The 13921-nt window shown below is 44.0% G+C and overlaps 1 protein-coding gene across 2 annotated transcripts in view; it reads left to right on the top strand.

Moving 5' to 3' along the window:
* TDRD5 (tudor domain containing 5) overlaps window positions 1–13449 on the top strand; it is a 33180-nt gene extending 19731 nt beyond the window's left edge. The window contains exons 10-15 of one of the 2 annotated variants that reach the window (XM_054979139.1): window positions 717–917; window positions 3250–3306; window positions 5334–5498; window positions 7406–7633; window positions 11606–11792; window positions 13022–13449. In XM_054979139.1, the coding sequence (XP_054835114.1) occupies window positions 717–917; window positions 3250–3306; window positions 5334–5498; window positions 7406–7633; window positions 11606–11792; window positions 13022–13266 (1083 nt within the window). In that variant the 3' untranslated portion in view covers window positions 13267–13449. Of the gene's footprint in view, window positions 1–716; window positions 918–3249; window positions 3307–5294; window positions 5499–7405; window positions 7634–11605; window positions 11793–13021 lie in introns of both variants that reach the window. The other variant, XM_054979141.1, reaches the window with a different exon arrangement.
* Window positions 13450–13921: the final 472 nt, after the last annotated feature.

Raw genomic sequence — 13921 nt, 5'->3', positions numbered from 1 at the left:
TAGAAGCTGCAGTCTCATTTGTTAGAAGTGAAGGAGCCAAATATCCAGATTTCCCCCTAGCCTGCCTCAGCCTGTGATTTGTTCATAAGGAGTTAGCCATTTGTTTAAAAGACTACTTGTGACACTCTCTGAATTATTTTGAAGTTGGTATGTCACTGCAGGTACATCACTAAACTTTCCAGGACTTGCAAACTCATCATTGTGTGCATGAAAAACATAGCATTTGTGGGGGTGAGGTGATAGATGTTTCAGTGGATGGGGTTAGATCTGTAATGGCTTGTTCACGTGTGCAAGTCACCACTTGATACTACCATCCCCAAGTGAACATGTACCTGTAATTTGTCTTTGTGTTTAATGAAATAGATCTTTTATTATACCCTTTATTCAATGAGCTCTGTCAGGATGATATGTTCCTCATTCCCCAAATTTTATCTTCTCAACCCTATGAAGCAGTTCATGCTAGGAAAGCAAAACTGGTCCAGGTTACTCAGTGTGAGCATCATGGTTGATTGGCAATTTGGGTAGCCCACCAGTCTAGTCGCTGTGACAACCTGGCTTCTTCACCACAGGGACTTCACATGGTGGGTTGTGTTGTCTGCACTGGAATGGTGCCCTCTGTATAAATCAGTGATTAATGTCTCTTCCAGTTTTTCTCCCTGACTTTGGGGGAGTTTGTTTTGCTTGTCTTTGTGCTTATCTTTTTTTTTTTGTTCAAGGGGGATTGGACTTCTGGCGCCATACTCGAATTCCAAAGGCTGTGTGGGCTGAAGCTGCTGGTAGGAGTGGTGGATGAGTACATAGATGGTGTCCTTTATCTTTTCCTTTGTGACACCAGCTCTGAAGAAGATGTCTATTTTCACAATGTACTGAGAATAGAAGGCCACGCAGTCATCAGTAGCGAGAACATTCCTTCCAAGGTGAAAGAAAGACAGTTATTGTAGAGGCTACCTGTGTGTGTCTGTGGGTGGGGGGGATCATTGAAATTAATATGTATATAAATAGGGCATGGCTCTTGCCTTAGCAAGGGTCAGTACTGGTTTGTAGTGAACTTTCCTAAGCCAAGAAAAAAAAACTCTCCCTACTAAACCAAAGCAAAAAAAGGGTTTCTGTCTGACGGCAGAAGCTTGCTGAGAGGAAGGATGTAGCTAGAAACTTTTGTTTCAAAGAGCCAAAACAGACGAGACGCCTGGCGTATGGAGAACACACGTCAGTTTCCTGCAAGGTTCCACGGGAAGTGTAATGAGAAAGAACCTCTGCCAAGGAGAAGAGGGAGAGAATCCCTCTTCTCCCTGGTAGAGGTTCTTTCTCTAGGCGTCTCATCTAGTCTGCTCAGCTCCCTCTCACCACCGCCAGCTCCCTTTGCTGTGCTGTTCTGGCCAGTTAGGGATGTTATGACAGTTAACTAAACTGCATTGTTATTCAGGGCCCAAATCAGCTACAGTAAAACCCTTTTAAGACTTACTGACTTCAGAGGGAGATAATGAGTTTTGTGCTTTACCCTTCCATGTAAACGAATGGGGAAATTAACAGCTGTAGCTGAATTTAGCCTTCATTTTCTGTCACGTTCTGATCAGTAACTACCAACTAATGGTTTTGAAAGGTTCTGGCATTTTGCATTGGTTATTGGCTTTACAGGTGTACAGACAGAGACAATCCAAAATATTTTTTAATTTTACTATTGACTACCTAGACTCCAGGCTGATAGCTCTGAAGTTGAAAAACCATGTGGATTAGACCATGTTCCATATTCTAGATTATTGCTACTTGTTGCGTAGAGGCAATTTGCTAATATCAACTAGCTGGTATGTTTTTTCAACAATAAATAATTGATATAAATTTGATTTTTTTCTTGGTTTAATAATAACAACAGCAACAACAACATTCAATTTATATACTGCCCGGACAACTTAACACCCGCTCAGAGTGGTTTCCAAAGAGTGTTATTATTATCCCCACAACAACAATCTCCCTGTGAGATGGGTGGGGCTGAAAGAGCTCTGAGAAGCTGTGACTGACCCAAGGCTACCCAGCTGGCTTCAAGTGGAGGAGCGGGGCATCAAACCCGGTTCTCCAGATTAGAGTCCTGCCATTGTTAACCACTATACCAAACTGGCTCTCAGGACGATTTCAACTGATCTGCTTTGGTTATTTGATCCATTGTGTTGATTTTATGAAACTGCAGAGGAGGCCATACCTCCACCACAGCAGATAATCAGTAACTCACATGATCCCGCCCCCCCCCCCCCCCGGAACGGTCGATTGGCAAGAGTACTGAAATTTTTCGAAGAGATTCCATTTGTCCTGTGGGGGACAGTTTCCAGAGTGTGAGGTGTATGAATTGTGGAGGTTCAAAGATTGTTTGGGGCACATGATTTTGCATGTGCTTTTGTCTAGACGTGGCACGCTTTGAAGCGGTTAGCTCAAGAACTGGAGAGGAACCATCATAGGCCGACTTAGAGGGCAGAGTCCCCAAATGTGGGGGTGTATGATACATGCTGCTCTAAACCTTATTTTGAGACACAGCTTTTTAATTTTCCCTAATATTTGTATTTGGATATGTAAATAAGGGACTGCAAATTAGGAACTGGGAACCAACTTCAGCTTCATCCACATGTCCAAGATCCCAGAGATCTCAAACCAGAGTGGGCTTATGATGTAGGAATGCTAAGAATATTGTGACTTGTCAGGAGAACTTGGGCAAGAGCTCATTGGCCACAGAAAGAACCACTTCACATTGGTAGCCAATGTCTGATGCTGTAAACATGCCGAGAATGAAGAGGATATGGGAATCTGAAAGTGCCCACCTGTGCAATGGAAACTATTAGAGATCTGCCTCCAGTTGTGAAACCCTAATATATGACCCTGAGCATTTTGGTGACATGTGCATACACTCCATGTTTTCACTGCAGCAAACATCAATATGATGAGGGACCACACAGTGAGAAGGGCTCATAGACAGGCTAGTTACTTGCCACGTCTCCCTAGGTCAGTCTGCCTTTCAGTTTTGGTGCCTATGGATTTAATACAGATGATTTTATATGGAGTTGTTCTTAACACTTTTGGTATAGGTTCCAGCCTCTTAGTGTAATGTGTGTAATAGCATTTTTGTGAGAATCAGTAAAATGAAAGACATTTGGTCATTATGCCTGATCACTGTTATGGAGCACAATTTTATTGTTTGTAAATAACAGATTTTTTCCTGATAAATGTAAAATATTCCCTTAACTCTCCTTTATTCCTGTCCAACAGGGTTTCAGAGAGTTGAATCCTTCCACTTCATATCTGAAGCCCAACCCCAAGGAACAGGTTGGTTTGGAAAATGCTTCCTTGTTTCAGCAAGTAACATTTTGCATCTAAACTGTTTGGATTTTATTTCTGCTTGCTGATGTGGTTTTTAATTTTTTTTTACTGTTTTTTTACTGTGTAGCTGAGAAAGTATTCATTCTAGTTGAGTCAGGCAAACTGTGTGGAGCCTGAGAAGAGAGTCTTTGAGCTAAGCTACAAGAGATGAATTACACAAGGACGTGCACGTGAAGGGAGTTGCAATGCTATCGGGGAAGCTGAGTTTTAAAAGAGATTGGATGGCTTTGTCAATTTCTCCACAGAGTAGGCAAAGATCCCTCCTCAGAGGGTTTGTTAATTTCCTCTTCCTTCCAAAGGCTCTGTCAGTGTCACCTCCCCTGCTAGGAGGCAAACAGGAAATAAATAAACCCTCTGAGGAGCATCTGTGGTGGTTTTGTAGCAAGAGGAAATTGACAAAGCCTTCCGATCTCTTTTAAAACTCAGCTTTCTGGCTAAATTGCGACTCCCTTCACGTGAGCGTTCTTGTGTAATTCGTCTCTTGTAGCTTAGCTCTTTGTGTGGCAGGATTTGAGTCCGGTAGCACCTTAGAGACCAACATGATTTTCACGGTATAAGCTTTCAAGAGTCAAAGCTCCCTTCTTCATACCTGTCTCTGTGTTTTTGAGAGAAAGTTAACCAGCTGGAAGATTCTGGTTAAATCACCCAACGTGCGTGGAAGTCTGAGAGCTTAATTCTGTTGCCAAACTGTGCATGCCTAGATCAGTTTGTATGTATCTGAGAGAGAGATTAATCTGTCTAGATTAGAGGTGGGCACGAACCAGAATACGAACCAAAAAACCCCACGGACCAGTCTGGTTCATGGTTTGCGAACCAGCGGTTCATAGAAGCTTGTTTCCGCAAACTCCCACGAACTGGTCTACTGGTTCATTTGGTTTGTAAACACTAATGCCCCTTTCCCTACCACTGCAATGATCAGCTTTAAATGATCAGCTGCTTGGCGGGGATCTCACCGACAAGCTGCTGATTGGCAAGTTTAAATGCCCCTTTCCCTGCCGCTGCCAAGCGGCTGGAAAGGGGCATTTAAACCCCATGAACCAGTTTGTGAACTTGCCCCTGGTTTGTGGAGTTCGTGGTTTGTGGTTCGTGAAAATGCCACGAACCGCACGGTTCAGTTTTTTCATGGTTCGTGCCCATGTCTAGTCTAGGTCAGGCAAGCTGTGTGGAAAGTCCTGAGTGAATCTGTCGGTGTGGATGAGATGAGAGTTTATTCAATTAGTGAAGACCTGTGTGGAAAATTACTGTGTGACTGAGTCTGTGGCTATACCTTTAAGAAGAGATACTTACTTGTGAAACCACCAACTTAAGAACTATTCCAAAACTGATATGCTTATCACAACTATGCAGCCATCATGCTCATGTTCTTATCAATTGTAATTTTGTTTAAGCAAGAAATATTCCTCCACACAATTACCCTCATGTGCTGACCATTCTTTCAAACTACCAGGTATAACAAGACTTCCTATATTACCAGTTAAACCAAGGAGGTCTAAGGCGAAAGCTTTTGGTGGCAGTGAAAACATTTTGAGGGAATCAGGAAGGCAGTAATATACAGGTCACACAAACAGATGTTCTAGAGGTAGAAGCTTGGGTAAAATACAGAACACCTGAAGCTCTGTGTGAGCAGAACTAAAAGGAATGCTGGCTGTGACCGGAGCCCTCCTGAGGTACAAGTTTAAGGTAAAGTAAGGAGGAGCTGGATTAAAGGTCCAAAGGCAAAGGTTAAAAAAGTTTTAAAAGATAAAACAACTATGACAGACATTACAGTGTGTAATAGCATTTTAATAAGAACCTGTAAATTGGAAGATATTTGATCACTATGCCTGGTCTCTGTTATGAAGCAGATTTTTAGTGTTTGGAAATACCACTCAGATTTTTTTCCCCTGACAAATGTAAAATATTTCCTTGACTGTCCTTTTTCCCTGTCTTAACAGCGATTTGGAGAGTTGAATCCTTCCACTTTATATCTGCAGCCCAGTCCTGAGGAACAGGTTGGTTTGGAAAAGGCAGATGCTTCCTTGTTTCAGCAAGAATTGCTTCAGGATCTCCCAAGAACAGCACATTCAGAACCTTGCAAAGATGAAGAGGGTTTCTCAACCCTTCTAAACTCCTCATTATTGAAGACCTCAAATTCTGCAGTACGTAAATAAATGGGGGAAAGACTGAAATAGTTGGGGCTCCTCTAACTTAGAACAAAGGACAATAAGTGGGGAGGAAGACATGGAGACATCATGCCCTCCTTCTGTTTTTTTCAAAAAGCTTCATGTTGGCCGCTATGGAAAGCAGGATGCTGAAATGTTCTTAACTAACTTGGCTATTAAGACTCACTTTATCATCACTCCATTAATTTTTTTGTTTGTGCTAAAGTGATATCCTTACCGATGCTCAGGGGTCATTTCGTAGAAAAAGAGCTGGAGGAGCTCATCAGCATAACTCATTAGCATATGCCACACCCCTTGACATCACCAGAAGTGTGTCATTAGCATAACTGATTTGCATGTGCCACACCCCCTGACATCACCTATCCTGGCTGTTTTGGACCCAATCCTGGCCATTCAGGGCCAAAATTGGGCTCAAAATGGCAAAAAGGGACCCTAAATGACTGAAAGTGACCATTTTGGGCCCCTTTGGGCCTGGTTTGGGGACGAAACAGCCCAGATTGGGTCAGTGCTGGGCAGGGGAGGGTTTCCCCACCCAGCACCGATCCAATCCAGGCTGTTTTGGCCCCAATCCAGGCTGAAATGGGCCCCAAATGGCTGAAAGTCAGGTGGATGGGGCCGACCTGACATGTGGCCTCTTTGGAGAACTGCTGGAACTGTGTTCCTATGCGTTCCCCCTCGAAATGAGCCCTGCCGATGCTAGTGACCCCTTTTTGAGAGCTTTCTTGTGGTGTACCACAGGGCTCAGCTTTGTCATTAGTGTTGAGTATCGAAAGCCCATTGAGTGAGATCTGCCATGGCTTTGAGGTTTGTTGTCAACAATCTGCTTATGATGCTTAGCTCTGCATGGGACTGCAAACATTCTGATAAAGTTACCTTGGTTCTAAAACGGCACCTGGAGCTTTGCACATGAGAATGAGATTTTTAAAAGGTGATGCTGGTTGGGTGTAATTCAGTCCTGTGTATGATTTGCATTGCACATGATTTCATGTCCCCAAGCACAATTTATTTGTTCACTTCTGAGGGAATTGGTTGTTCCTCTCTGGAAAACCAAACCCTAGTTACTCTTGCATGTACAGTGGCCAGTCACTGTTCCTTTCTCCTCATCCCAAAGCATATATGATGTCCTTTCCTCCCCCTCTTTCAGTCGTCCTTAAAACCAGATGCTGGGGACAGTTAAAGGAAGGCTCTGTGCCCTGTTGAAGACAGAATGTGGGATTGTATGGGCCCCGATCTGATCCAGCAAGGCAGTGCTTGCATGGTCTAGTTTCTGATTTTTTTTTTATCATCATCATGGTCCTTGCCAAGGCATTTAGAATGTTGGGAATCACGTTATCATTATTCTTGATTTCTGCAACTGAATTAACTAACTCTTATAAGTCTAACATCAAAAACCACATTATTAAAAAAGCACCGGGGAAACATTTTAACCTTCCAGGACATTCAGTTGCTGACCTAAAAGTAGCACTTATCCTGCAGAGATACTTCAAAGAGAGATTAGAAAGAGAGACTGCTGAATTGCAACTGATAATGAAGCTCAGGACAATCCACCACCTGGATTGAATCGAGACCTAGGCTTCTTGTCTCATTACCAATGCTGATTTCTCCACAGCCACCACCCCTCTGCATACCCCACCCTGACCAATCCCATCTGCTATTGTCATTCACTGGCTTCTGTCAATTAACTGCTGTTGTCATTCGCTATCTGAAACCACTCTGCTCACCAAGATATAAGGACAGATGAACTCACATTCTGAAGAAGTGACGTGTGACTCACAAAAGCTCATACTTTACCACAAATTTTGTTAGTCTTATAGGTGCTACTGGACTCTGGCTACTTTTGTAAAGTAGATACTAATGGAACCTTGTCTTGATTTGTTTTCTAGGATACATCCAGCCTGAACTCTGTCCCCGAGATGCCATACCTGGAGCCTGTCTATTTATGCCCAGAAATCTGGGATGAGGACTGGAAACCTCTCCTATGTGTTGAAGAAGAAAAAAAAGACGATTCTCGTGATAATTTGTGCTCTAGCGTTGCAGAATTTTGCAGCCAGGCTCGGAGTGACAAAGGGAGCAATAATGAGGCCCCGCGTAGCCAAGAACCGGAACAACAGGTGGTGGTTGTGGAGGGGAGGGCAATGAACTATTGGGTGATGTTATGGTTCTTGTCCTTTTACATACATTTATCTCTATTTTAATAACAACAATAATAATAACTGATTTATATGCTGCCCTTCAGGATGACTTGACACCCACTCAGAGCAGTTTACAGTGTACGTCATTATTATCCCAACAATCACCCTGTGAGGTGGGTGGGGCTGAGAGAGCTCTGATAGAGCTGTGACTGACCCAAGGTCACCCAACTGGCTTCAAGTGGAGGAGTGGGGAATCAAACCCGGTTCTCTAGATTAGAGTCCCACATTCTTAACCACTACACCAAACTGGCTCTCTTTCATTATTCCAAAGGCTCAAACTGGAAATAGCTCTAAATCTATGGTAAATATGAGGATAATGGTAAAAGGCCAGGATTAGACCAGGAAGGAAAAATTGCTCTGGAGCGGAGCGGCCTCTGTAGTGCTACAAGTCAGTATTGCTGGGGCCATTCAGTTCAGCAGTGCCAGCAATGGGCATTAATTCAACCTTTGTTCTTCCTCCCTAAAAATTGGCAGCAGAGTGGGAGGAGACAGTTTGTGAGCTGACACCAAACACAGTCTCTGATGAAGGATCCGACGTTAAGTGGCCCCTGAGGCATTAGCAAGAGCTGCTGGGCTTTGCTGTTTTTGCTGCTGGAGACCAGTGGCCCTCTAGGCAGTGGTCCGCCAGAAAATTTCCCTGTGAGTTAAATGGTCAGCCTGCCTTAGTAAAGGCATAAAAACCTGAACCAAACCAGGGTTTAATTACACAAGATGCTAAATGCACTTTTGCAGAAAAGGGCAATGCGGAGGCATACTGTTCATCTTATTGCCAAAGACGTCTCCTGAGCAGACACGTGGGATGGGCAGTAAGAGAAACAGCCTCCCCCCCCCCCCCCCCGGACCTTTTCTGTCTGCAAAAGTGTGCTGGGTGGAAAGCAGGGACCGATGAAGTCTATCTTGCTCCGTATGTGCATTTGGGAGCGCTGCCCTCCATCTTTTTGATGTGAGCGCAAGTACATGTTAAACACAAGTTGTGTTGGGGTTTTCCCCCCAACTCACCTCACGCTTAGCATCTCATGTAATTAATCAGACTCCCGATTGCTTCCTCTGAGAGAGAGCCCCTGTCCTGTAGCCCTTAGTAGCATTCTGTCTGCCAAGATAGGGACTTCGTTCAGATTGCCCCTTGTCTGGGTTTTGTGGTCTATCCAGCAGCATCACTTCACCCTTTTTAAAAGCAACATAAATAATTTATGGTAGAATGTGGACATTTCAATATTTCCAGTATCGCAGTTGATAAAACTAAACATCCTGATTTAAAAATTACACAGCCAAAATAATGGTTTGTTGAAGTTCCTGTAAGTTTCTGTTCATGTGCATTTCTCTGCAACTCTTGTGGCTTCTAGGATCATTCCAAACCTGTCAATAGCATCAGGTGACCTCTAGAGGCTTCCCATGATGTTAAAGTGTGTCTTCTGTCCTTGTATAGCTGTGTCCCAGTCCCAAGGCCATTAGTTACTGTTGTATGTTAACCCTGTTTGCTCCCACTCTCATTCAACAAAGTTCTTTCGCTAGGAGAACGCTGCAAATTCTGAAACATTTCAAATTCTGCTAAATTAAGAGATTTTGGAATGGGCAGCATATCTCAGGCAAATATTGCTTCAAGCAAATAGCTTGCCAGACCTGGTTTCCATCTAGTATGTGAGTTGTTTGTAGGCGCGCTGCCATATTTGTACTGATTGGCAACAATTGTTTCTAAATGTTCATTGTTTCCCATTGCAAGAAGTGGCTTCTTTTTGCTATGTTTTAGTGCAATATTGGTCTATAGACTTCAAGCTGCCTTGAATGATTTGAGAAATGGACTGGATATAAATGTCTGGGTGAATACACAATATGACTTGGCCCTTAGGTTTCTTCATGCAATGAACAAGGCTGTTTCTCAGTGGTGGAAGGTATCCAGAAGTGGGTTACCCCCCTACCCAATCCGCAGGCAGGGCTTTGCAAATTACATTTGCACCGCTTCCACATCCAGATAGGGAGCAAGCCCCAGTCCATGCCCTGCCTCACTCCGTTTTGGATGCATTTGAACTGCATTTCAAAAGTGAACGTAACCTAGAAAGCAAAGACGACACTAACAAGATTTTAGCCCTCACAAAGCATGAAGGTCATCAGGATGCAAAAGCTCTCCCAAAAATCACCTGGAGAGGCACTGCCCATCCATGCACCTCCCCAGTGTGCACAGCGAGGATGCCTCATTGGAGCACTGAAATGTAGGCATCCTGGTCTTGCAGCTGTAATGGAGAGCCAAGCTGTAAAACCAGGGCGCCTACATTTCCCATCAAAACTTGAGGGAAGCTGACTAGTGTCCAACCTGTGTAAGACGTCACTTGTAGCTTGGCTCTCAGACTCTAACTTGCAGTCTGAGAGAGAAAGGGGAGTGGTCGGGAGGCCTCCGTTGCAGCACCAGCCTTGCAACAGGATTTTCCTCATCACCTAGCCAGAGTGCCTGTGAGACTGAAATTCTCTACCAAGGAGTTGCCTCAGACCGTACAATCTGCCTGCAACAATGGAAAAGAGCAAGAGACCAGTAGCGCTTATAAGACTAATGAAATTAATAAGCTTTCATGAGCCACAACTCACTAGAAGCGAAACTCATACCCTACCGCTAACTTGGTTAGTCTTATAGGTGCTACTGGGCTCTTGCTCTTTTCCAGTGCTACAGACAGACTTAATATGGCTACCCATCTTGATCTGCTACAACAAAGGGGACTTGAGGGTTTTCCACTGACCTGCTCAGACTCCTAGACCTCTGCCCCAGCCTGGACACTCTCCACAAATTTCTCCCCTTCCCTTGATTCAAGAACAATCAAAAACATGCTCTGGTGATACAAGCCATAAGACGTGTCTTGGACATTCAGGTGATAAAGCCTGTCCTGGAGACTCAAAAATTTTCCAGAACTTATTCTGCCTTGTTTGTTGTGCCCAAGAGAAATGAAGACTGGAGAGCCAGCTTAAAACATCTCAACAAAAGGGTCCGTAAACAACATTCTTGCATGAAAATCCTCCATTCCATAGTGGAGCCCTTGCATCAGTAGATCTCAAGGAGGCTTACATACATGTGCCTATCCACCCCATGTCCAGAAAGTTCCTGTGTTGCTTATTGTAAAAAGTTCTTCCAGTACAGGGCACTTCCATTCAGCCTATCAGCCTCATCTTATGTCTTCACCAAGCTGATGGTCATTCCAGCAGTCCACCTCAGGACAGAACCTATTCCTCTACCTAGATGACCTTCTGATCCAATTCCCATCCAGAGACAGAGCAACCAGACATGTGGCAGCAACATCTGATGTGCTAATGAAACATGGTTTCCTGGTCAGTCACCAAAGAGCTTGCTAACTGGCCCAATTCGTTATCCACCTGGGCACATAGACATAAACAGCAGCAGGATCTCCTTCCTAGTAGAGAGAATATCCAACATCCAGCAAGCTCTCCTACCCCTCACATGTTCAGTCTCTGCCAATAACATGGTCCTAGCATGTGTGCTAGGCATTATGATATCTTGCATCAGCATTGTTTGTTGCGCCAGACTCCACTAATGCCCTCTACAGTGGTTTTCTTCACCAGGATGACATCCTGTACCACAGCCACAAGTTAATTCTCCGTCAAAGATATTTCTTCCCATGTGATTGGAGGAATTTTCTGGGACAGGAAAGGTATGACTTTTTAAAGGTGTGGTTTTTGTGAAAGAGCCAAAGAATTCTTTTTGACTTGATGCTTAGCAAGCATAAACGGGCTCTCCCCCTAGCCACATGTGGAAGAGATGCAAAAGTGATTTGCGCAGCCCTGCCTGTGGAGTAGCTAGGGGGTGTAACCCACTTCTGGATATCTTCATGCCACTGATGAGAAAAAAACCCTCATGGTAAATCCAGTGTTTTCTGTTCCATTTGATTGCAGACAACTGCCTCTCTTGGAAGTTCAACTGATTCCTTGTCACGGATGCCGGAAGAGTTCTACATTGCCATTGTTCATTCCCAGCAGTCAGCAGACCCAAATCAGATTACTCTGGATGCAAGCAGATTGCTTTCTGGCAAGTTCCATCCTCTTCCAGAATTGCCTGCCTTTCCTGTGGACAAATGCAATGGTACTTTTGGGCTTATGACAAAATTGTATTCCTGTACAACCAAAGTATATGAATCCTACTGTAGTGATAGTCTAGTAGCATCCAACAGTCTGTGGTGTATCTTTCTAGGTGGTGAAACTAATAGTACTCTGGAGTTTACAGCCGTGCTGCTCCTAAAAAATGCAACATGGCACAGGTGACAAGATGAGCCATGATGGTTGTTAAGTATAGGTGTTCAAAATAAGTTCTTGCACACCAGGCACACTGGTTAGTCATCTGTAGGGGTGTGCACCCCCCCCCCCCCCCAAAATTAGGGTTTCCCGCTTCAGGTTTACCCGAAGCAGGAAAAAAATCTGGAATTACCAGAATATCAAAGCGGCAAGCCGCTTCAGGATTCTGGTATTTAGCTCGCTTCGGTATGCTCTGTAAAAATTCGGAGCATACTGAAGTGAGGGGGAGCAGCAGCAGCATGGAAAGGGACTTTTAAATCCCCCGGCTGGATCAGCTGCTTGGCGGGGATCTCCCCGCCAAACAGCTGATCCACAGGTTTAAATGCCCCTTTCTGTGCTGCTTCGTAGCGGCATGGAAAGAGGCATTTAAACCCCTTGACCCAAAGCTTCCCAAAGTGGTACGAATCACTTTGGGAAGCTTTGTTTCAGGATTTCCAAATAATTGCGAATCGGGTTTGAATTGGGTACTTTACCCGAATCCAAAACCCAAATCACACACCCCTAGTCATCTGCATGTTCTGGGAACCAAAGAGGTGGCTTAGTTGATTCTGATTCACATGCAAACCCTTCTGATACCTATAAGAATTTAAACTTTTATTAGCCTGAGTATCTTCAATGTTTGTTCCTGTTGGTAATCACACTGATATTTTTTTAAAAAAGATTGGGGTATAAATATTTTAAATGAATGCATAGGGTACGCTACAACTCTATCGGAGCATCCTGCTGTGCATATAGAGGTCCAGTGTATGTGTATGGCCACATAGACAAGCAAATCATCAACCCTAGCTTTTTCTTGTGTGGGCATTGTCTGGTCTGGGATGGGGGAGCTGCATTCATGTAGGAAGTAATCATAATTCACCCTGGTTTTTACTCTGACATGTAGCTGTCCTATGCCTGTTATAAATGTGTAAATCAAACTTAAGTATCCTGACAAACCACAGCCAAGACAGAGTTGAATCTGGATCTGATGGAATGTGTAACCACTGGGGTACTCTTCTTTCTTTCTTTTTTACTATGCAGAAGAAGCGCCTTCCCAGAAGAAAGTGGAAGATGCCTCCAGCACTCAAATTATTGCCTTGCCCTCTCCCTGCCACTGTTCTGTCCCGAGAGTGATGTGTCACAGCACCTTGGTGTTCACTGCTGGGCTTCAGAGCTCCCCCAGGTTTCATATCCCTTACAGCCCTTCTGCAGCTTTGGGGGCCTCTGCACGCTTAGCCGTATCTGGAGGGTATTTCTCCCTCAGCCAGAGGCAGGTGAATCGATAGAAACCAAAGAGAAGCGACATGCTTTTCAGAGCATTTCAGTGGCTTTGATAGAGATGGTGGTCAAAAATCCTGTGTCCTTGGAAGCTGTGAGAATTTGACTTCATAATAATGTAGAATCCAGTTCCTCCATGGACCAAGTGTTGTGCTGAATGTTTGCTTTTTTTTCCCATGTGTTTTTTTTCCTTGTAATACCATTGTGTTTTTTATATAATACAATGATGGTTTTGACAAGTTACCATGGTCTTGCTGTGTCAAGTGGCTTGCACTAGGTTTTTAAATACCAACTGTGTTAAGATGTTGGGTATTCACTGGGACTCCTCTAAAACACGCACAAACCTGACCAATGAGTTTTTTGGTGCATTTATCAAAAGACCACTTCAGGCTACTTCTCACATAGGTCTGAAATGTCTTGGCAGAGCCATTAATAGATACACAGAACCAGCTAGGAATTCAGAACTGGAATTATGAACAGGGGAAATGGCTTTAAGCCATGAAAAATGAGAAGCATATCTTCTGTGTCAGGAACAGGAGTGTAATGGATCCCCTTCCACTGGCACCACAGGAGTTTGTTTCTTGCCTCTGTAGGAATGGGGGGCCTTGGCTTGAGCTGATGTAGTAATGTCATTAAAACAGTGCAGCAAAAAATCATATTTTT

This window comes from Eublepharis macularius, chromosome 5, assembly GCF_028583425.1.
Source record: "Eublepharis macularius isolate TG4126 chromosome 5, MPM_Emac_v1.0, whole genome shotgun sequence".
Taxonomy (NCBI): Eukaryota; Metazoa; Chordata; class Lepidosauria; order Squamata; family Eublepharidae; genus Eublepharis; species Eublepharis macularius.
This window is presented reverse-complemented; position numbering and strand designations above follow the sequence as displayed.